This window comes from Eptesicus fuscus, chromosome 15, assembly GCF_027574615.1.
Source record: "Eptesicus fuscus isolate TK198812 chromosome 15, DD_ASM_mEF_20220401, whole genome shotgun sequence".
NCBI classification, from domain to species: domain Eukaryota; kingdom Metazoa; phylum Chordata; class Mammalia; order Chiroptera; family Vespertilionidae; genus Eptesicus; species Eptesicus fuscus.
In genome coordinates this window covers 27,610,478-27,636,317 of record NC_072487.1, presented here as the reverse complement: position 1 = coordinate 27,636,317, position 25,840 = coordinate 27,610,478, and the positions used below count along the sequence as shown (strand labels likewise).

The 25,840-nt window shown below is 37.5% G+C and overlaps 1 protein-coding gene across 1 annotated transcript in view; it reads right to left on the bottom strand.

Moving 5' to 3' along the window:
- PTPRD (protein tyrosine phosphatase receptor type D) overlaps positions 1-25,840 on the bottom strand; it is a 335,371-nt gene that overhangs the window by 271,665 nt on the left and 37,866 nt on the right. Inside the window, exon 4 of the mRNA XM_054727642.1 lies at positions 24,510-24,651. Within this exon, the coding sequence (XP_054583617.1) occupies positions 24,510-24,651 (142 nt within the window). The remainder of the gene's footprint in view (positions 1-24,509; positions 24,652-25,840) is intronic.

Below are 25,840 nucleotides of genomic sequence, written 5' to 3'. Positions count from 1 at the left end.
TGTCTGAGTCATTTTACATATTAGTGAAACTCTGATGTGACTTCTCAATGAAGGAATCAGAAGAACATGAGGACTCTCTGTGTTTTTACACATGGCATCCCTAAACTCAGAGGACCAAGGACATCTATGGACAAAGACCAAAGTAACCATCAAAACAACATCAAAACTTTTATGACACCTTCTCTCATCTTAAAGGTGAATGAGAATTTTGCATTCATCTCCTTAATAAATCCACTTTGATTTTAATATTAACACAATGCTCCCCCCCAAAACCTCTGAGTAAAGGTGATGTTCTAGAAAGATGAGCCATGTGAACTGTGTAACTTCACATATGCTTAGCTGAGTGGACTGCACGGTTGGCAGGTCACTAAAACAAAGGTCACCAGCATAGCGCAGGAGAAGGGTATGAACTCTTAAGTCTGGGTTTCTTCAAGGTCAGGCTCTGCTCCATACTTTGTGGTGTAGAGTATTTCATCTCACCTTAATTTATGCATTTGTAAACTGTGGATAATATGGCCCATCTGGGAGGACTTTCATGGGAATAAACTAGCTAATATGTAACAAGCACATTGCATAATGCCCGAAAAGTAGGTTTTCAATGCATGCATAGATGGCTGATGTATACAGAATATGAGCAATGCAGCTTCCCTCACAAAACAAGGCACATAAAGAGTAACATTAGTCCTGATGGGTTTGGCTCAGTGGATGGAGCATCGGCCTGTGGACTGAAGGGTTCCAGGTTCAATTCCAGTCAAGGGCATGTACCTTGGTAGCAGGCACATCCCCAGAAGGGGGTGTTCAGGGGGCAGCTGATCGATGTTTCTAACTCTCTATCCCTCTCCCTTCCTCTCTGTAAAAAATCAATAAAATATATATATTTTTAAAAAGAGTAACATTAAATAGAAACATCAAATCAACAAATAATCCAACACTGATCATCACTATTTAACTCTATTTTATTTTACTAAGAATTGTTTAAGGTTGAGAGTACTAAATTATCCTACAATAAATTGTTTACCAATAATTCATAGAAATAGAAGGACCCTTGAATTTCTTATTTTTCTCTTAACAACTTGATGTTGTCCCTCTTTTTAACCATACCTATTTATTCCTTACACAAATAATATAGGAAAACATACAAAATAGTTCCCACATCAAAAAATCACATACAAATGCAGAATAAGACAAGCTTAGTTTCATATTAAGCTCTGATTATGAGCTGAGCTACCAAAGCTCACTGCAACTCAAGTTCCTCATTAGTAAAAGTGGAGAACAAAATTCTGTACATACCCCTCAGGACTTGTATTGAGATTAAATGGACTAACATGTAGAATAAAGTGGTTTGTAAGTATAAGAACGATAAGCATTTTGGCATAGTAGCGCCATTTTAGTAAGCCCGTTTTTGTGTGTTTTGTTTTCTTAATCCTCACCCAAGGATATTTTCCACTAATTTTTTTTTTGAGAGAGTGGAAGGAAGGGGGAGAGACACAGAGAGAGAGAGACATCCACATGAGAGAGACACATCACTTGGTTGCCTCCTGCACAGAGTCCCAACCAAGGCCAGGGACTGAGCCTGCAATCCAGTACATGCCCTTGATTAGAATCAAACTCGGGATCCAATCCACTGAGTCAAACCTGCTAGGGCTGTAAGCCTATTTTTACTTATTATTATTATTAGTTGTATGACTATTGGACTCTTTTTTTTAATTAAAGTAGTCAATTTTATTTCCCTTAAACCACAAAATAGAGTTTTTGGTTGCAGAAACATCACTAGTTAGAGTCTTGCCAAGAGGTCCCAGCGGGGGAGGGGGAAGTTAGTCAGTGGCCAGAACTCTTGAGGGGTCTCTAAATTGCTAACACCCAGGTGAAAAGACTTGGAGCAAGGGTGGTGTTATTGGACTTTTTAAACCTCAATTCCCATCAATTAAGCAGAGGTCATACTTCATAGGATTGCTGTGAAAAGCAAAAGATATATTTTCGTAAAGCACTTGATACACTTTTTGGTACATAGTGAGTGCTCAATAAATGGTGGCTATTATTATCAATTTCAGTCTTTAAAAGAAATAAACCTGGTAGGAGTGGAAGGTTCCGGGATTTTTGGTTAACAGCATTTTGACATTGAGCATGGATTCTAGGATGGGATCCTGACACCCCGTCTAGTGTCCTGTCCTCACCAGATGCTCCTGCAGATGTCAGGACCCAAGCTAAAGACAAGGGCTGATGGTCCTTCCCCTTTTCACTTTTGTTGGGCAAAATTATAATGTAATCATTCTATATGCACAGTAAACTAGCACCGTGTGTTATGTAAGTGGCTCTGTATGTTAAGCTTCCCAGAATGGCATTTAAAATATTTACTCATAAATATTCAGTTTAATAGCACTGTGGCAATTCACTGCTCTGGCACATGAGAGCGGCTTCATTCATTATTTTTAACCATATGGACATGATTCCATTCAGTCTAGTTCCACTGTGTTATTCTATTTAGTTTTTAAAAGAGCTTTAATTTCCTGACATTTAAAAAAAATTTTCCAAATAACTATTTCATTAAACTATAAAACAGGAAGTGAAAAAGTAAAAACAAGCCCCAGAAAATTAACGCTATAAGCCAACTGTTGCCATTTTGGAAGCAAATTTTTCTAAGGTTAGGTAATTACATTAAGATTTTCCACATTAACATACATGATGGTTTTATATTTTAAAGTTGAAATATGACTCTTTCAATCTAACTTCATGATTTATTCTTCATTAGATACTCTGTTCAAATGTCTGATGAAACAAGACATATGAAATATGACATTTTATAAAGTAAGTAAAATCAATGTAATTCTTAACTTTTCAACAACTAAAAACCCCTTTCTTTATGAAAATACAACCCTTATAGAGTGAAGGGGGGAAAGCTGATTTTTCAATTCAAAGACAACAAGCATAAAGCTAAATTAGCCTAACTCTGTCCAAGCAACAGAGATTTTTTTTTAAATTATCACACGTATTGGCAGGATCGCCACTTTTTTAATATGTATATAAAGAAATCAGTAGGAGGTGAAGATGTGTAGGTTACTGGAACACAGAAGAGGGCAAGGTTGGAAAGAAAGGCAGAAACAGCAGTATGCTATAACTTTCAAAAAACTAGTTTTAATATTGTTAACTAGTCCTTTTTCTATTTAAATGCCTTATAAAACAGATTTCCTTTATATTATTCACCCAGTAAAAATATTTATATTTCATGTCCTATTGTTTTAGTTTTGAATGTTCTACCACATAAACACAAAGAACACTGATGACTATACATTTTTTTAAATGCCAAGGTTAAGTATATGAATTAGAGTCTATGAGCAAAGGATACATCTGGTAGACCAGGGATAGGTGAGGGGCGTGAGATAGACTGCGGATGGAGCATCTAAAAAGCTACCACAGTAGGAAAATGAAAACTCTGCTTAATTCAGGTGTTCGTAGCAAAATGGAAAGACATGAAAAAATACTCGGGTCACTGTGTAAGTTATAATGTAAGAACACACAGGTAAGAAATGCATAAGTCAAGGGAAATCCAAAGGCTTCCAACCCTAAAATAAGAACCTTTCATTGGAAGAGCCATTGCAAAGAAGACCCAACTGGCTGACCTTCGCAGAGAAATGCCACACTCCAAGGAGTTGAAGGAATTGCGTTATCAATCTATGAGCAGAGTTGGAATAATTAATCTCAGGTCTAGGCATTATAAAACCTGGAGGCAAAGACAGCAAAAGATAGTTGGGTGTAGGTTTCTGTTCCTTTGAGGAAAAAAGAGAAAAAGGTTGGAAAACATAAAATAAGAACAGACCCGGAGGGCAGCTAACTGAGGTGCAAGAGGATGAAAACTCTGGGCACAGCGAGGCTGCTGGTACTATTCTCACCCTTTCTCTAGAAGGAAACAGGTGCCCTTTGCTTCTACTTTCCTGCATGCTGCAGATCACAGTAAGACATAGGAAGGGAGGTTCTTTTTCCTGTGAACTCTCTCACCATGACAACAAAGGGCAGGTTCACACATTCAGGCCATCAGGCCAGGAATTTCACCTTTGAAGGAAAACAAGGTTAAGTTCTGTGCCCACAACAGAAGCCACTCATCAGCTTGGGGCAGGTTACCCCAGACAATGGCTAATCCAGGCAAGCCTGCCTCGGCAGGATGCATGAAAGTCTACAAGAATCAGTGCAACAGTCACTGCTGTTTGAGAAAAGCACCGCCATTAGGTCCTTGTGCTATCGTTCTTCCTATAGGTACCCACCTGGGATAATGAGGAAATCACCTAGAGGTATGGAGCCAGCCTGTGCTGACTGCATGCATGTCTGCCCCATGGCTGGGTCACAAGTTAATAAATACTAAGATATGTGTTTCTGTAAGGAAATCACAGCCTGGTACAATTATGCTGATAGTGGCATGATTTTCTGAAAGCCTTCTGAGGTGCTGCTGGATGGGACAGCCACCCCATTCATTCAGGTCAACTGGATAAGTGACAGTAGGCCTGAATCCCAAATCAAATGTGTAGTTTCCTGCCTTTACTATAACATTGTCTGAACTGAATCCCGCAGCCTTGATACTGTTCAAACCATGGCATTTAAACTCTGTACCAATTTATTTATAAAACTGTAAAGGCTTAGCATTTGCTCTATCAGACCTTCCAGTTTCTCAAGTACCTGTGTGAGTTTCTATGTACATTACCCCAGTGTTGTTTTTGTAGGAGCAACTGATGTAAGGGACAGCAGCTCTCTCCAAGTGGGCACTGGTGCTTTAAGAAGTCGCATTTTATGAGACTGTTTCTTCCATGCTTAAAGTGCCTGTTGCAATAGGACTTATTATAGAAGTCAATTTTAGTTGCATGTGTGTGTCTTTCCTCTTTCTCAGCTAGGAGTGTCTACAGAATGTCTATAAAAATAACTCCTGAAAATTACTAAAAAAAAAACCCATGTAAGTTCTGGTTAAAAGTTATAACAGGCAACAAGTCTAGAGTGAATCGTGGGTACATGTGAAAAATATTCATTAAAATAACTTTTCAAGAATATATTAATTAATAAATAAGCAATTCATGCGATGAGGTAGTATTTTCAAAAGATTATAGTTCAGATTACTTCTGGTGTTATTAATCCTTGAAGAGCAGTTTTCATTGTGTAAATCTCTATGTACAACCTACCAGACTGATACTAGTTTGAATGAAACTAAATCTACTTTTAGGTGACAATCCTACAGCACCCCTCCCCTGTGCATTCAAAAGGTACCTCTTAAGAGTGTTTATAATAGAATGGCGAAGGCCTGGGAGGGGCGGGGGCGGGGTGATAAGGGGTCAATGGGAAAAAACACACCGAGGGGATATCTGTAACACTGTAAACAATAAAGATAAGTTTTTTAAAAAGAATGTTTGTAGTGTGCTCTGTTTTAGGATTGTATGAAACAGTCCTTAACAATGGAATAAATTATGCATTGCATATGATCATGTCACAACAAAGCAGTTATTTGAAAAGGGGAAAAATTATAATTCAAACAATGTAGCCTCACAGTAGTAGATCTATATGTCCTGACATGGAAACACAGACAAGATATCGTTCAATAAATATAAAGACAAACTGTATAACATCCAACACATATAAATTAATCCCACTGTTTAAAGCAATACAGTTTAAAACCAAAACCCGTGTGTATGCGTTCCATAGCTATTAAACTGCAGTAGAAAAAGATCCAGAAAGATCTACAGCAAACTGCCACCTCTCGGGAATGAGGTTTTGAAAAACATCTTTCATTGTTTTAGTTCTATAAGGTTTTATACACTTTCAAAGAGAATGCATTTATGGATCAATCATGTATGCTTCATAACTGAAAGGAACAAATTAAAATGTAAAGAAATGTCACATAATTTTCTATGAAAGATTATGAGCATGGTTTAACAATTACCTCAAATATGCTTACTAAAAATTACAATAAATGACTAAATCATGAACTAGTCTATGATTAGTGATAATGTTGTTAAGACTTACTGCAGAGTATTGGATGTTGATATTGGATATTAAAATTTACAACATGAAAAGGACTATTCTCACATCAGTAGCTAAGATTTCAAATGTTTACATTTACTATTCTGTCAATAGTAGACCCCTAATATTTTTCCCATTAATAAAGAGCTTACTTTTACTTATACCTTGTGATTGTAAGGGGGTGTTGTAGTCTATTGCATCCTACATGTAATAGGTATTCAACACACTTGCTTTGGAAGAGAAGGAGTAACAAAGGTAAAAATTATGTACTCATTACGACAAAGTTGCAAAGCAAATGTTTTAAAGGGATAATTTGCATTTTTTTCATCTCAGTCAGTGGTCTCATCTATTTCTGGAAGGAGAGGAGAGAAGGAAGAGAGAAGTATTGGTCCAATCCCTAATACTAATTCTCAGCGTGTAAATATTACAACACACTGATATGCCTTCATGCGAGTGAACAGAACACTTCAACCATCCTAAGAAATGCTGTAGTTCATGGATTATTCCTCCATTACTCTTTTATTTATTAACAAATCCAAATGGAAATGTCATATTAATGTAATAGCATCACAGAATCTCGAACATCAGCTTGCCAAATTTATAGTTTTTTCTCTCTAATTCTCACCTGAGGACATGTTTAGTTTTTTATTGATTTGAGAAGGGGGGGAAGGGCGGGGGAGAGAGAGAAACATAAATGTGAGAGAGAAATATCTATCAGTTGCCTCCTGCACACACCCCCAACTGGGGACTGAACCTGGGACTTGGGCATGTGCCCTGATATGGAATTGAACCCACCACCCCCACCCTCCAACCAACTGAAACACACTGGCCAGCACATTATGCCATATTTTTTTTTTTACACAATCCTTGAAATCTCTGCTTCTCCTGCCCCCCAGAAAATTGCCTGGGTCATTTTCAGAAAGGTGAGATCATTCCTGAGAATTCTTCAGACCAATCCAAATATCTGCCCCTCTCCAATCCTCATCAGCTATCCCAGCTAAGGCAATGATTCTAATCCCTCTTCTACATGACAGTCCACAGAGGCAACCACCAGCTTCATAACCGGTTTAGTTATTTTTCTTAAGCCCCTGAGGGACCAAAACAATTATGTTTCCATATTCTCAGCCCAACTGTCTTTTCTGCGAGAAAGTTCTTAAATGAATAAATTTGGTCTGTCTTCTCAGAAACAGTTCCTATTCAAAGAAGAATATAGTTATTCTTGCAAAATTTTTTCTCTAAAACATAGTAAAATTGAAGCTCTTCATAGTTTGGTAAATTTGGAATTCAATTAGCTAGAATATGAGTATCTGTTGTTTCTGTGTTTTTTGTTTTTTTGATACTGCATTATTAGCTGCAATATACTTCCCTTTAGACATAAAGATGACATGATTAATCCATTATTAGTAAATGCAACTTAAGTTAGGTTTCCAGAAGTAGCAATGATATTGTACTGAAAGAGCCACAACTTTTGTCCTGCCTTGCATCCACTATTAATCTGTGTGGTATCTTATCACACTGAATGCAGGCAGGAAGTCTGTATGAACAAAATCATACCCAGTCATAAAATGATCAAACCTCTCAACTCCTTAGTCTCATATCACAACTGCATGAACTGGTCGCCCTATTTGACCTCAGCTGGAATATATATTGGGTGACACATTTTTTTGTTGCTCTGTGAAATGACAATGGAAGTGTCATGAGAACTGACTTGGAGCTACAAAAATTGTATCACATAGGTGAATTCACCAATATGAAATCCATCAATAAAGAGGATCAAGTCTAATAGAGAAGATAATCACTTAGTACATTTTTTAGTAGCAAGTCAACTCCATTTCTTGTTTTTGTAGCCCCTACAATGTAAAATTCTACAGCTTTCTCATATAAGACAACTGCTGCAAAGAGTTCATGCAAGAAAAAAAGAGAGCGTCAAGTCTCCTTCCATCACCATTTTTCCCATTTACCCTCTCTGACTCCCCCACCCCCTTTTCCTCTGGTAATCACTATACTATTGTCTGTGTCTATGAGTTTTTACTTTTTCATGTGTGTGTGTGTGTGTGTTTTGTTTAATCCCTTAACCTTTTTCACCCAAGCCCCAAATCACTCCCTTCTGACAGCTGTCAGTCTATTCTTTGTATCTATAAGTCTGTTTCTATTTTGTTAGTTTATTTTGTTCATTAGATTCCACATATAAGAGATCGTATGGTACTTGTTGGGTGGTGAACACACAATGTAATATACAGATGATGTATTATACAACTGCACACTTGAAACGTACATAATTTTATTCATTGATGTCACCCCAATAAATTCAATAAAACATTTTTTTAAAAAAAGAGGAGGGACAAGTGTCCAGGAATCTTTGCATCACACGCATCTAGGATGTCACTACATGCACTGAATCACTCACAGGGGCAAGTATTCTTCTGCCTGTCTGTTGGCCAAAGTGCAAAACAGAGCTACACAATATTCAATTCTGAGAAGTACTCATACTTCACAAGAATCCACACAGGACAGGCAACTCCCCTCCCAAAAAAGCACCTCTTACTTTCCCACTTTCTGAACTAAACCAGCTTGAGCCACTTTACAGGAAAGGAATATCTATTCTTGGGACGTCTTTGGTCCTCCTTTTGTTTGGCCCGCTAATTCTTTCTCTCTTTGGGGGAAGAGAAAGACTTTTTCTTTAGCTGCCTCTTTCATTGCCAGTCGGCTTTGATAATGTTCTGGAGAATGACATTTTAGACCACTCTAACTCAGCTTAGCCACCGAAGCTGAGCACAGCTGAAGAAAGCACTCAATTAGTAACTCCAACTTCAAAGGCTGTATTATTCTCTCCTCAATACACACGTGTAACTCCCATTAGCATTAATGGGAGCTGTGGGAGCTCACAGCTCAGAGAATATACCTCCAAGTCTGTTTGCTTGATGAGCATGCAATTAAACCTTATGGCCCAAATTTTTCTAGGAGGGCAAAGTAAGTACACTGAGTACTCATGCAAAATCAAGTGTGCTCACTTTGGGAAAGCAGCTCTCCCTGCTATTTAAACACGGAGAAAGCTATCCAAATGAGGCCTATTTTCATTTCATTGATCCTCCTAAATGTAGACAATGGCCTTTCATGGTGTTCTGGGAAAAGTGTCACTCTTCTGTTTTAAAAGCTCAGTTATATGTTTTTATAAGCATTAGCCCACAGCACTTAAAGAACTAGCCTCAGGGGTAACGATGTCGAATTAAACTGAGACCACCTTAAGTGAATTTCCAACACACAAAATCCACGGCATCTACATACACTCAGTGGCTTTTCCTGTCTTCTATGCAATAGCTGTATTCTAACTTAAAGTTAGAGAAAAAAACAAAACAGCTGGCATTTTAAAAAATCAATTTGAGAGGAAAATGCTCTCCTCAAATAATAAATTTGTTCTTTTGGGAAATGATTTTTGTTCATCGACCTCATTCTAGAGATTATCCAATAGTTTTCAACATGTAATCAATACATGATAGAGACTCAAAATATCAATATATGTTAGCTAGTCTGTGCCACAGTCATGATCAATCCTCTACAGAGGAAAATAACCTTGACTGATTCTGTACCATTTAAAACAATTAATTTTCTGTTGTTCCCACAACTTATACAAACTTTAAAGAAAAAGTTATGAAGAATAATCTTGATGTTTTAAAAAGAAGATTTAATCAAGCAAGTTCAAAGATAATGATCTAATATTGATGCATCATACAATTCTCTCTTCCATCAAACATCACATTTGGACTTTCTAATTATGTGAGAAATGAAGGTTATCTGAAGTACTGGACCATAAATACAAATCAATCGAATTGAAATGGGCCAATGAACTTGTCAGAAAGACAATAGTGTCCTCTCCACCAAGCTTATAGGAGTGCTGAGATGTCAGGAGACTTTTCAAATTTTAACCTGTCAGATGAGCTAGTCCACTTCTAAAATTTCATCAAATAGTGGTCTTCATAACATCAGTATTATACTTAATATTTAACACCTTGCCTCATAAGTTTGATAGTAACCATCTCGTCATGGACTTTTAAAGCTGGCTGTTAAAGAATGGAGCATCTCAAAACTGAACACAGTGGGCCTTACTCCAGATTCTGCGAAAGACTGAATAAAGAAAGATAAACATAGATAGATACTAAACCAGGGCCTATGTTAATGAATGCTGAATAATGAGTAAATAATGATGGCAAATGTGAAAAGGAACTCACCATTTCTTAGCATAAAAGATTGTGGATTGTTTCTATCATACTCACACTCTGATTTGTAAAATTGATAACTACTCTAATAGAAATACCCTAACTTTCAAGGTATATCTTCTACACAGAGCCAAGGTGAAAGATAACAACTGTTGACACTATTATAGAGGATCTAGGCAGTTTCTTTCTTTTGTCTCTGAATGACTCTGGTTAAGCACACTTATAATTTAGGTGTACTGCTGATATTGCTGGAATGATTAGTTCTCCTGAGACAACCTCTCCCAGCAAATCTGAAACCCAGAACTTCAGCTGGTACAGACACAGCTCCTTCCTCATTTAGAAATGAACTCTAACTTGGGACTTTCAGGATATTAAATCACATTTATTCAAACATCCACATTAGCACTATCATACTCTACTTTCCAAAACTTTTCAACTAAAATATTAGTTTAAAAAAAATCCTTTTTCTAAATGGTCCCTCTTTATAAAAGAAACACATATATGTCCCCGTGAAAATTCATTAAATTTATGTGAGATATGAAATGTAAAGTAAATTGATGGCTACTAATGACAATTACCCGAAATATTTGCGGAAAGAAGACAGAGATGAAAGAAGAGGAAGAGCAGAAGGAAGACGGCTGCCCAGTGTCTCTGACAGAGACTAGTGTATGGAGCACCCACCTATGACCTAAGAGGATGCTGAAATTTGTGTATTTCTCAGTAGAAGGACCTGCAATGTCCTTTTGGATACATGTCTGAAGACTGCTTATTGAGTGGATATGCAACACCTAATATAAAGGTCACTGATGTCTATTCCTAACTTCCAGGCTGCTGTACACCTTGGACATGTCACTTAAGCAATACCAACTTGTAAAATTGACTCACATGTTATTTCAATAAATATTTTAATGCCTGCTCCATAGCACCCTTGGGAAGTCAAACCCAAACCTTTCCCTCATGGGATAAGCAATATTTAAAAGAACAACAACAAAAACCAACAACAACAAAACTAATTCTTTTGTTTTTTAATCTTATCCTTTAACTTATATAAATCCAAACCATTTAAATTAAAAACATAGAGTCCTTGAAACACTGAAGTAATAAAATTCTAAGTGAATAAACTTTTATAAAATAGGCATTTCTATATTTATATCTATATGTATGCATAAAATGATGAATTAATTTCTTCACTGGCTATTTTGCAAAATTCATCATTAAAAGATACATCTGATAGGGCAATTTCAGCACAGAACATACTCAATAAAAAAATAACTAATTAGAGAACTAAAGATGTACCTTCTCTGTGTGTCTTCCTGATTTTTTTCTTAATACTAACTTTGAAACCGGTAGGCTGTCCCACTTAAAGCCCTAGATTTTAAATTGCCATTGCTTTTTACACCCAATTAAGTTGTCAGTGTAATGAAGAATTGTCCAACTGAGTAGAACTGTGAGGATCTTCTCACTGCTGATTTCTGAAGTCTTAATTTGCAGATGTTTTGGCCTAAAATAAGAATTTGAAGTCACCTACTCAACAATAAGTCCTGTAATGTTTCCACCAACTTCAACTCAAGACAGTCGATGAAAAAAAGTTGCTTCAAAAGTGGCCCTATTTTCCTATAAAAATATATTTGTGCTCTAAAAAAGAAATTGCCATGCCCCTGGTTCTTTGAAGGAGTTGTTTTTTTGTTTGTTTGTTTTTAATAAAGACCACATATATGACGGGCTTAGTACTTTCCAAGTAGCTCAGCAATTCTCGTAACTCATAACATTCAAAAAGAACAAACAAAACTGACATTGAACTGTTCATTTTCATAAAAATGTTGTATGAGAAAACATGAATGGTGACCAATGCTTCCTTGAATAATTATTAATGAAGGATAACTATTTTCTTGTTAGATTATCAGACTGTTGTCAGCGAGGGATTTTAGTTATCTCCATCTACCAGAGAAAGTTATGGGCTAACAAATACTAACACCACTCATTTCCAACATGTCCAAAATTACCAGAATTGACCTATTAACCTCCTGTGGTTGCTCCAGATAAACATTTAGGATGCACTTTTTTAATCGGTATTTTGGGGATCACTAACTTTTCCTTAAAGTGGGCAGTAAGTCAGCCATAATACTCGATGTCAGTTTATAACAGGCTCGGTAATACCTGGAAAATTATATCTACCATAAGATATGAGAATATGCATAAAATCTGAGAGTAAATGAAAGGCTCTGTAGCGTACAGGGAGACAAACCTAGTTGTTAGACCTTAGGAAGTAGCATATCTAAGGATGTTGCTGGTTTGCATAATATACTAATGACTTTTCTTTAGGGGTAAAAACACCTGAAGTCTCATTTTTTAATAAATAAACACTTTATTATGAAAATCAATTTTGCTCAGCCTGTGTGGCTCAGCTGTTGAGCGACAACCCAAGAACCAAGAGGTCACCGGGTTCAATTTCCCATCAGGACACATGCCTGGGTGCGGGCTCAATCTCCAGTAGGGGCCCTGCAGGAGGCAGCCAATCTATGATGTTTCTCTGTCATCGATGTTTCTACCTCTCCTTCCCTCTCTCTCTAAAAAAATAATGAAAACTATTTATTTTTAAAAAACAACATCAATTTTGCCTAAGAAAGTCTTCTGAGGGACAAGATTTTCTAAGGTATTTTACTAGTACACTTTAAAATCATTTCATAGATAGGGTCGCTATGTCATCATGGGCAAAAAGTCATAAAAAACAGTGAATGCATTAATAAAAACTCCTTTTACTGTTAGTTGGGAGAGGAATAAATGGAAATATTAATTTAAAGGTTAAGTTTTTTCAACTACATAATGTTTTCTTAAAATACAAGCAAAGCATATCCAAAATCTTCCTGTGAGTGAAATATAATTTTCTTTCAGAACATTTATACTCATCAGGAAAAAAACGGTGAGGTTAATATGTCAAATCTTACATTTCAACAAACCTTACTATCACATTGATGGAAGGCTCGAGACACTACTTCTCACGCAAGTACTAACTTAGGAAGGTGTAAGCTGAATACTTCGAGTGCACTTCTAAAAATAGACGTCATTATCCCCATACATTACTGTCTTGTCACTTTAACCAAAATTATGATTTCTTGTCAAACAGAGATTGTAGCGGTGGTAATGTCTTTTCCATCTTTGTCTTCCCAATGCTTAGTACAATCCCTGGCATAGAGAGAACTAACTATATTACCAAATAAATAAATTCATGAATTAACATGAATTGCTTTTCCTGTACCGTGTGCTTAATCTAGATGTGGAAACAACATCTGCTGTTAATTCTGATTTTTAAAAATAAAATTTTAAATGAAGTACTTCTGGAAGAAAACATTATTTAGAAAATTATTTGTTCAATTTGACATTTGTTCAGTCATTTACTGAAAATTTATAACATGTCAAATGCTGCCCTGGGTGTTCCATCTTGATCAAAACACAGTCCTGATCTCATGAAACTTCTAGTCTAAGCAGGGCCATCATCCTGGGATGAAAGGAAAGCTATGTCTCATTTTTCCTTAGTACATTCCCTAATCACTTAAGACAGGATGACATTCAAATTTCAAGTGCTTTGCAGAGCCCACAGTGGCCCAATGATGGCTTACACATCTGGATAACAAAATTATTTAGTGGACAAAGCAGACTCACTTCACAGCTATAAAAGCATTTTTCCCCTAGCCTGAGAAAGATGGCCCCGACTCCCAGAAAATGCTGCATTACAAATGTGACAGTGCCCTTTAATCAAAATAACTTAAAATTACCTATTGATAATTATAATAGCACTGGCAGTAATAATGTGGGTGATGATAATGAGAACCACCACCACGACTGAGATGTACTAAGAGCCCTGCACTTTGCTAAAATGTGTTGTGCATCAGCTCTTGCAATCATCTTCTCAATGTAAGACAGCAGGCCATCTGATGTCTCCACCCGCTCTATAAAGAAACTGAAGGTTAAGAAAGAGACACAGATCAAATGGCATAGTCAGGATTTGAACTTCGATCTGTTTGCTTGCAGACTGAACTCATAACCACACCTTCTATCACTCCTACATCAAAGGTGGTAGCATAAACAACTCCAAAGACAAAAACAAAAAACAAACAAGCAAAAACCCTTTCCTGTCCCCTCTTTAAATGTGGAACTGATACATGGGATTGTCCTTCTCCTTCTAAAAGTATATAACTAATTATGCTGTATTTTCATAGGCATTAAATACACAATTACAGCTTTTACCTATTCCATGACCTAGGATAGTCCAGATGTAATAGAACAGAAATCATATTTTAAGTGTGACTATAGTCCAAGCTAGTGACTACCTTGTCCTAATGTAAAAGCATCCTTAAAGTATTGAAATGTATCTTAAAATGACATTCAGCACAAATCTAAGAAGGGAAAAAAAAAGGAATTCTTGATATTGCATAATAAAGGATCTTCAATCCTTTCAAATAATTTGGTAATAAATGTACATTTTCATATCAACTTATTTTCATGTGAAAAGCTGATTTTCAGTTCTCTGGCTTAAGCAATGTTTTATAAGCCACAGAAAATTTCTTTCCCAGGATTGCTGATGCTCCCTTCCCATCACCACGGCCATGGGTTCATTTAATGAACTCGTCTTGAATTACGATGAGCCAGGTACTGTTCTGTATGTGGGGATTCATCAGGGGCAAAGTGGGACAAGCTTAGCTTCAAAAGGATGATGAAGGTAAAAAGAAAATACTAACATTTTTCAGCAACTTTTGTATTCTAGCCATGGTGCCACATGCTTTATACAAGTGCGTCACCCATTTCCGAAAACAATCATCAAAGGCAGCTAGGTTATCCTCCACTCTAAAGATGAGGAGCTTCAAATTCAGACTTAAGTAATGTGCCTAATCCCAGGTAGGACAGAAGCACTGGATGGACTGCTAATATGAACCCTTGTCCATCTAGCTCATGGGTGAGGAATTCTTGGAATTAAACAAATATACAAAACAAACAAAAAGAAGTGTGCATTTCAACCTAGAAGGGTAAAACATATCTGAAAGCTATTCATATTGATGTGCTAGTCCCGTGGTCGGCAAACTGCAGCTCGCGAGCCATACGCGGCTCTTTGGCCCCTTGAGTGTGGCTCTTCCACAAAATACCACGGCCTGGGAGATTCTATTTTGAAGAAGTGGCATTAGAAGAAGTTTAAGTTTAAAAAATTTGGCTCTCAAAAGAAATTTCAATCGTTGTACTGCTGATATTTGGCTCTGTTGACGAATGAGTTTGCCGACCACTGTGCTAGTCTCACTCATGATACACAATTTCATTCTTTCAAACAGTTATTTTGGAGTTACATTAAAAAAAAAATACAAAACAAAACAAACATACAAATAAAAACATAGGCTCTCATCTGGGGAAACTAAACATTAGGACCAGGAAACCTGAGATCAAATATATCCCTTAATAACCATGCATATCATCAGCCATCTGAGAAAAAAAATTAATAGGCATACAATTGTATCCAAAATCTATTAGTTAGAAAGAAAATCCATGGTATAAGGGCCAAATTATATATATTTAGTGCAAAATAAAGTTTAAAAATCTAAAATAAAGTGTATAGATATAAAAAGGCATGAAAAGTCTTGAAATATAAGACCCAAGCTCATTTTGAAACATCACAGATAAGATAGTCTTTAAATTTTTCTGCTATCTTTAACAAAATATATGAAGAACACCAGGATGTGTATCATCATATTTGTGTTTAATGTAGCAGTAATTCACAAGTCATTGTTTTGTTAATAAGATAAAATAAGTTGCTTGATCTTCTAAGGAGATATGTAATTAGGATTTTGATAATTAAATCCTAGATGAGGCATTTGGTATGTCTATGCCCTAAGTCCCAATAAATTATGCATGCACAACTTTTAAAACTGTATTCTAATTAGTAGCTTAAAATAAACTAATTTTGGAAGTCAGGAAATTGAATTTTTAAGAATTGTTTAAATTTTATCAATGAAAGCTACCCCCATATCCAGAGGTTATTATTATTATTTTTTTATTAACAGTCAACTGAGGACATTTTCCCTTTGCTTTTAAAAGAGAGTACGAGGGAGGGAGCGTGGAGGAGAGGGAGGGAGGGGGAAGAGAAATAGAGAGGGAGGGAGAGAGAGAGAGAGAGAGAGAGAGAGAGAGAGAGAGAGAGAGAGAGAGAGAGACCAATGTGAGAGAGACACATGGACTGGTTGCCTTGTGAAGGAGCCCCAAACAGGGCCCAGGGCTGGGGATCAAACCTGCAACCTAGGTACCTGCCCTTGACCAGGAAAGGAACCTGAGACCCTTAGGTGTGTGAGCAGATGTTCTAACCATTGAGCAACACTGGCCAGGGCAACCTGATATCCAGTTGTCAGATATATAAACATTAATTATGTATAAAGGACTGTGAATAGTACTAGTATGCTATATCACTTTAAGAACTCCAGTAAACCTCTTTGCAAATTTCAATTCATATAGAAATGTTCTATGTTAACTTATTCACATGATTCCTGGCTTGTGTAGTTTAATCTCTTCAGCCAATAAAGTATGCCATTTTCATTTTCTTCTACTATGACTCTTATAACTTCTCTATTCGGAGCTACCATGGTTTATCCCTACCTGTGATGGTTCATTTCATGTGTCAACTTGACTAGGCAACCAGGTGCCCAGGCATTTGGTCAAACATTTTTCTGAGTGTTTCTGTGAGGCTGATTTTGGATGGGATTAACATTTAAATAAGTAGACTGAGTAAAGCAGATTACCTTCCCTAATGTGAATGGGCCTCATCCAATCAGTTGAAGACGTGCATTAGAACAAAGAGTACGGCCCTACCCCAAGTAAGAGAATTCCTCCTGCTTAGCCACCTTCAAATTGAGACATTGGTTTATTCCTGCCTTGACTCAAACAGAAACACCGGCTCTTCCCTGGTCTCAAGCGTGCCAGCCTTTGAGCCCATTCCTTATGATATATGTATATCTCCATCCCCTTTTTGATTGCATGCCATTTCTCTGGGGACCCCTGACTAATATACCACCCACACCCACTACCAAATATTTAACGATTTCTTACCTACGTAACTATGTCCATGAAGGCCTATCCTTGATATTCCTTCTCACTAGTGCTACCTGATAAAAGCCTATACATTCTTCAAGTCTCAACTCAGAGGTCTCTTCCCTCCCATGATGCACTATCAAAGTAGGATTTTTCCACACTGTGTGCACCCGTAGCATGTCAGCACTGCTTTCACATCATGCCTGTCTTTGGCTGGGCAGCTGGTAGAACATTGTCCTTCCAGGGCAATGTCTTATAGAGACACCCCTCCCCCGCTTTCTGAAAGTTTGCTCCAGGTCACTTCACCTTTATGAGAGACCTGCCTTAGTACCTGTTTTGCGATCAGTAAGAAATCCACGGATGAGTTTTGCATTTATGGAAAGGTGAAAAGCTAAAACAGTGCTCAGCGTTTGTTTTGGAGAGAGTCTACAGAGGCATCGAGAGTGCCCCACCAAGCTCCTTCCCTGGGAACTACACTCAGCCTCTCAGCATCGCCCTGCTATAGCTCTATCTCTGGGAGCATCTGTGCTGCATCTCCATTTATTGTGTGCATCCCTTAGTCGCTGTGGTCGGCAAACTGTGGCTCGCGAGCCACATGCGGCTCTTTGGCCCCTTGAGTGTGGCTCTTCCACAAAACACCACGGCCTGGGTGAGTCTGTTTTGAAGAAGTGGCGTTAGAAGAAGTTTAAGTTTAAAAAATGTGGCTCTCAAAAGAAATTTCAATCGTTGTACTGTTGATATTTGGCTCTGTTGACTAATGGGCTTGCCGACCACTGCTTAGTGAGATGTGTCCTAAGGTAATTGCTTCTTCCCTGTATGCCGTTTCAGCTTATGAGAGACATAGGAAAGCTCTACTTCCGGATAACGAGGGAAACCTGTACAACCAAAGTAACTTTTTAAACTTTAAAGTTTAAAGAGCCAGAATACTTATCACCACATTATTTCTAACTGGGTGAAACCCAAAGGAAATCTTAGCTGTAGGACCAGAAAAAAATCACTTCAAATTCTGTGGTCCATCATTTCTTACATCAAAAATAGATTAGACTAGGTGATTAACAAATTCCCTCCCAGCTCAACATTTCTCCAGCTCTATTAACAAGGCAATCAACAGTAAACACCTAATGACTCCATATTCATTTTTAAATTGATAACAACCATATTACAATATGAAGCCAAAACAATACTGTTCTCTACTTATATGCAGCGATTTACAAGTGCACTCATCCTCTCTGAGGCCTTTTAAGACATAATCCCGGACTGGAAAAACAAAAAAAAACAAGTAATGATGATTCAAAGCAAGCATCCTGCATCACCAACACAATGGTCCTTAAAAGACGGATCACAAGGGACCATGAACAGCCTCAGCTCAAGGTGCCATTTTCCCCAAATATTATCGACGTCTCTCCTAAGTACGGCCTCAGAACCTTGTCCACGTGGGCTCCTGCCTTTGTGAACACTGATTCACCAAGAACAGTTCTCTTAAAGGACTAAATATATTTAGTAATATGTTTCATAAAATATATCTGTAAAACGAGGAAGTTTCTCTTTACTTATCTGGCGCTGTCCACCACCACCTCTTTTTAGCATGGAAATATAGTGCACAGGAAGGTTTTATCATGTTGGTATCAATTCACTCCTAGTAGTCAACTATTTTATAAGGCTTTTCAAGCAATCTTCACTCGGTACCCTAATTGTCAGCAAGTTTCCCTGCGTTGGCCACCCTTCCTTTTGTTTCAGTCTTTCATAAAAATCCTTTTGTGCAACAGTCAGGCAGCTGTGCTTTGTTCTTTAATGTTCCTCGCCTGGATCCCCAGCCGAGACCACTTTATAACATAAACGGCAAAGTACCATTTTCACAGCGGGGACAACTGTGTTCATCTTCAGAAAGAGGCATTAATAAAATGAGACCGTAATGAACATGCTAATTCTGATCACAGGGTACCGCACAACGGCAGGAGAGTCTACTGCCTTCCCCCTGAAAAATGGCGAAAGTTTTGGTTTTTTTTAACAACTTCTATAATGGCTTACTTTTTTTTTGAAACTGACACATTATGCAAATGTCTCTTTCCATCTCCCAATGAAACGCCTTCTCTCTCTCATCCAAGGTCTCACTCTGTTTTACTATCTCAGCAACAGCCCCCTTTCCGGGAGCATATTTTTCCCATCTTACAAGAACTGACTTGCTGAAATGGGCATGTCACTGAATCTTAGAAAGCGAGAGAGAAGTGATCTGAGGGATCACCAAACCCAACCCCTTCCCTGCGATGAGAGAAAAAAAATCCAAACATCAGGATAGTTAACAGAGTTGCTCAAATGCACAGCTACTTTGGGGCAGAGCTAGATAGAGTTGAAACTCAGATTACTAGAGATTTAGACTTGAGGACTTTTGCATATTGTTTTCTGTCTTGATGATGATCATTCATAAAATATGATGCATTTATATGGAGTAGATACTCAATGTAAGTATTGTTTCATAAAATATATCTGTAAAACGAGGTAATTTAATTCGTCTCATTTTTGGTCACCTAACTTTTTTAGACAGTAATTTTATTGTGTATGTGTTCTATGGACAAACTGGTTTCCTATGAGTAGATTAAGAGCAACAATGCTATATACAGGGTGGAGCAAACATAGATTTACAATTGTGCGTGTGGAAAATAATACAATAATTAATCAATTATACATAAGAATAAACCCTGTGTTTTGCATACTCACAACTGCAAACCTACATTTGCCCCACCCCTTATTAATTCTGCTTTATGTTACTGCTGGTGGTGTTTTGGGGGGCAGTGTTATTTGGGAATGGGCAAGTCTGGGGGGAAAAATCCACTAAACTTAAAAAAATAACATTTTACATGTTGTTTGGGATGACAACAAAAGGTGTATTTGCTAATTTCTACATAAAAATATAAATTCAAGAACATGACATTTAGTCAGATAATTAGAGGCACACCTGATTACATTCTCTGTAACTTCTCTCACAGAACGGGAATTATGTAGCCAGAAGGAAGGATTCTTGGTGTCCTTCCGCTTGCCTGAAAGAGGCATGACTGCCTTACAGGAAAGTCTTTGGAGGGCGCTATTTCCTCTCCCATGCCCAGTGGCTGAAAACGTAACGGAGAGGACATTTTCATCCCAGTTGTCATTATATAAACTTATATCACAAGTTTCCCTCCCGATATCTTTGGTCAGAAAGAAAGAGTGACCAGTGAATCAAAGGTTCAGAAAGAACCAATTCCCTCTGGCTTAGGATCCCTCTTCTTAAAACACCCTCTCTGGTCCTATTCTTACCCCTCACTGGAAATCTAATATCCAATCCCAAGTCCTTAGTAGAGTTCTACAATTAGTTAGGCTCAGCCCTTAATACCTTCGGTGTGCCATCTGAGGCCTCCAGTTAAAGTTCTGCTGAGCAGGGAAAACACATGGTATGATGGATATGCTCAGCCTCCTAAACCGCCACAGAACAAGAGAGCTGGGATCTGCTTATGTGTTTAGAGCCACACAAAAAACTTGAAAAATGACCTAGAGGCTGTAACTACCACATTTAACTCCCCCTTCTTCCAAGACCTCTTCTAGGAGGAACTACAGTCTACAGTGTATAAGTGGTAATTGCCCAAATAGCTCATTCCAGGGCATGTTCAGCCCACGCTTGTGGTCACCCTTCCTTATGAAAACAGTTTTTCAGAGCGAGGGCCATCTGAAACGAGCTACAGAGGGAAACTTTTCCCTCAAATACTCCCTTCAATGCACATGGGTGGCCAGGGTATTCTTTCAACGTCTTCTGCATTAGCCACACAGGTTAGATGTTTAAATCTGCAATTAATTAGGTTCTCTGGTAGCCTGTGTGAAATAAATTAGTGATCTCCATCCAGCCCAATTAGACAAAATCCCATCAGGACGGTGGGCACATTTTTGGCATGATCAGCAAAGTGAGGAAAAACGTAAATGACCCATGTGCACCAAATGAGCATCTGATTAGGCCTCTGGATGACAAAGTGTAAGGCAGTTTCCACCCACTGCAGAGCAAGTGGACCTGCCAATGTGATTTGTGGGAGAAAACTAACTTAAAATGGGCACAAAGTGTGATATGAAACCCTTCACTTTTGTTAACGACATTCATATTCTAGGAATGCTAGTTTACCACTAGAATACTTTTAAAAGATGACCATTAATAGAATTATCCATAGTTATTTAAAATGTTTAAATGAAGGAGTAACTCGAAGAAACAAAGCTAATTTCCGAATGCATTTATTTCATCCTATAAGGATATATGAAAGCCTTCTATTTTAAGGTTATGTTTAGACTAGTTTTCCATTATCCGAAATACCTTTGAGTTTTTCTCATGAAACATTTCCAAAATTGCTAAATTTAGTCTTTAAAAAAAATAAGGTTTCACTGTGTTACTAGAATCATAAATTTCATACAAATGTACTTACATATGATAGATATTCCCATAGAAAGTCAATATCATATTAAAGTTTCCCAATAGATTTGTTTTATGTGGGGGCTAGTTGGATAAAAGCAGATGAGATTGGGGACTCCAGTAAGCTGGGAGGCAGAAAAACATAAATCCATGTAAATGTCTACGTGAAGTAATATTTTCCTCCAACTTTTTGTTAATGTCTTCGTTAAATGCATAAAAACTAAGTCAAGCCAAATGACTATCATTGTTTCCTTTTAAGGAATTTGTTCAAGGAACTCAGGAGGCAAAAAATAAGTTTCTGGTAAATTTCACTTTATTAGACCTTTGTAATACACTTTCTACATAATAGCATTAGTTCTAAACTAGGTGAATAAATGAAAATGAAAAATTTAAAGATCTACAAATGAGTTGATTTTGCTTCAGAAGAAAGTGGTTCTACAGTTTTCAGATCTTTTATGTATGTTTATGTGAATATGTACATATGTATATTAATATATGTACATACTTCTTATAGTTTATAGTTTGTATTAACAGTTTGTATAACAGTCTTTAAGGGTCCTTTCAGTTCTAAAATCTGACTTCTAACTCCTGTCTGCTCCTTTTTCCTAATGTCTGATTCTTGTCTGATACATTTTATTCCTTTCTTTACCTTTTCAGGTATTTAAAATACATGTTCTCAAAAAATATTGAGTCATTGTATTTTAAAATAATTTAAAATAATTTTTTAAAACACATTCATGCAGTTCAATCATCCGTAGTTCAGAGACTATGATTTCTACTTCCATTGATTGGACTTAGTGTGCATTGTGAACTGAAACTGGTTTTCGTGCTGTAGAATTGGAACCGATGAGCCCAATGGTGCCTGAATGATCTCATAGGGGGCTGTATGCCCTGGAATGAGGGTGTCTCTGATAGGTGAGTGTTTACATGGCTGCCTGTTCCACACGCTATGGGATTCAATGTTTGTGACCAGCTTTTAGGTTAGCCTCTGGGTCCTGAATATTGCACTGGATATCTCACCTTATGCTAAAAACTGATCGTTCTCCTCTTACTGTGTGAAATATATATATATAAAAGCCTAAGCAATCAAACGACCTAACAACCGTTGACCAGTCGCTATGACGCCCACTGACCACCAGGGGGCTGATGCTCAACACAAGAGCCGGCCCCTGGTGGTCAGTGCGCTCCCACAGCCAACCCCCCACAGCCAGCCAACCTCCCACGATCCCACCCCTAGGCCAGCCTGCCCTGATCGGCCCCAATTGGGACTGGGCCAGATGCCCCGATTGCTCTGATCACTGGCCAGGCCGAGGGACCCCACCTGTGCACGAATCCGTGCACCAAGCCTCTAGTTTTATATAAGCCTGTGTCCTGCTGGAGAGATAAACTTCAGTCTGCAAGCCTAGCATCCATTTAATTATCATCTTGGGATATCTTCTCTGGAGAGTCTCTTTGTAAAATTAGCCCCTGGAAATTTCTTCTTTGCAAGCCTACCCATGCATTTAATCTAAATTTTCAGATATTTTATCAACATCTCTATGTGTTGATAGGGGGATGAAGAACTTTCTGTATGAACTTGAACTTGTCACAATGGTCAGGAATATAACTCAAATCTGACTTAATTGTTTTTAAGCAGCATTCTGTTACATGCATTTCAAATATCTGTATCCAGTTGCTCAATATGTCCCCTTAGACTAAGATGTTTATATTATTTAAAATATATTTCAGCATATAATGTAAATAATTTAATATTCTAAGATTCTTGGACTAACTAATTGATTTTGGTATTAAATAATTCTAGAAGGAATGTTTTTGGAATTTATAAAACATATAAAATAAGTAAATCCCTCAATGGAAAAACAGTAAAATGGAGGAGAAATACCATTAATCTACATGTTCCCCCTGTAAATATTAAAATTCAATTCCTTCGTTCCAATTCCCTTCATCTTAAGAAAGCCTGTTTCTATAAATTATGCAAGAAAGCAAAGTAAAGTTAAAAGCAAAATAAAACAAGTAAAGTGTGTGTGAGAGAAAAATAGATAAAGGTACAAAGGTTAGTCTGGAAATATTAACTATGAGGCAAACCAAGTCAATTAATGTTCTTATCTCTATCCAAAAGCCTGCTTTAGATATAAACCACACAGTATTATTAACCATTATCCTTTATTTTTCTAGTACTGCCATTCTAAAGACAGTCTAGGAAGCAGACACACTGTACTGGATATTTGCCATGTCATGCCATGCTTTGGTCAAACTGCATAAGCCACACAGCCGGAGTCGCTTTGCATCAACAGATGTTAGTTCAAGAAATATAAAAGACTGAAATAAAAACACATAATTTTTGACTTAAAGAAGAAAGGTGCCTTTCTTGCTTTGATTCCTCTGCTTCAGAACAACTCATCTGTAAGGTAGAAGTTGTTCCTTTCATTTTGTAAACATCAGTCATTTGTAAAAAGGAGTTGCTGAGCTCGGTATGAAATCGCCATACACAAGTAATGCTGCTGGCATGCAAAACAGTAGCATACCCTGTTTTCTTTCTAGGTTTTCCACCAAAAATCAAAATGGTATCTGGCATCTGAAGTCAGAATTTCTTTGGGATTTTTCTTTTCTCTCTCTGCTTTGCATTTTCCAAGACTCATGAAAGAAGTCACCCACTGTCTATTTAAAAGTTGAGCTCTTATAACCATTTGATTTCAATTTATTTCCGATGTAAGTGTCAGGACAATGCTGGTCTTTTTGATGGCTTTACAATAGAACACCTGGGATACAGAATTTCAACAAAGACACAAGCAACAAACTTGCACTTGAGTACTTACCACGCAAAACTGTGAGTTTGGTAGATACACTTATTTCTCCGACATTATTCGAGGCCACACATTCATAAATGGCCTCATCCCGGGGAGTCCTTAAGGGCTGTATTCTGAGAACTGATCCAGATCCATCGTCAAACTCTATTACCTATTAGAGGAAGCAATAGCTGTCACAGGTGTTGTTACAATTGTCCACCTCTTGAGCTAAACCTCTTAATGAAACCGCTTAGTGAACCAGCCTTTAGACTCAGATTAAACTCGGCAGCATTTTGAGATTGCATTTTTATACAGTGGCGACACGGGATGTTTGGATTAATTTAATGAATCCACTGAACAAGGGGCCAAAAGACATGAAACTACATATGCAAAAATGTAGATTTCTCATCTCTGCTGAATAGCATCATGGATTCACTCACGAAAATATTCTAGTAGGTGTATCTAGGGCAATTTGACCCTATTAGTTCTGCAGAAAGACTTGCTTCTATGATGCATAAACTTCTCAAATTATTCTATCTCTGAAAACATACAGGCACAGGTAGACCCATTCAATAATTGGACTGTAAAGTGAAGAAATAAAGTGTGCCACCACCAAGCTTTTCTGGTTTAAAATGTCTCTGCCTGAACAGTGTAGATGAGTGAACCATGAAGAGAAACTGCATAAATCTAGCACTGAGGCAGCCAACAAGAAGGCTTTCACAACCCAAGAGCCTAATGGCGTGCATTAATTTTGCCATAAATCATTCCAGTGTTTGTTCTAGCTTAGCATTTTCTGCATTTTTAGGGCATTTTGCTGTAAAATGGAGGCTTGCTTCACCAGGCAGAAAATAAATGTCCTAAACAGTCAGCCTGAATTCACTATCATTATGAACTCTGCTGAGAGAGTTAGCAATCCTAGGTATTTATCAGCCACTGCAAGTACTACTTTTAAACAGTGATGAGGATGATGATATTAATAAACCATGGACTCTTCTACCTGTCTTTTCTATAACTATGCCGAGTTCTTTTAGCTGTTCGCTGAGATGCTGTGATTTCCCCCCCCAGCATTTCCCTGTGAATGATACGTACATGGGCTTAAATTATGAATAAAGAGAGAATGCCTTATAAATACATTGATGGAATGTACAATCCAGGATGTTGTGTGTGAGTATGTATGTCAGCATATGAAAAAAAAAAGAGGTGGAATATTTTTAAAATATGTCCATTTCAAGTTTTTTCTGCATTCTCTTTACATTTGAAATCCACAAATATAGCCAAAATGTCTCACTTCTCAATGCAACACAATCCACTTTCAACTCTATTAAGCATGCATTTAGAATGAATCTACTATGCATCTTGGG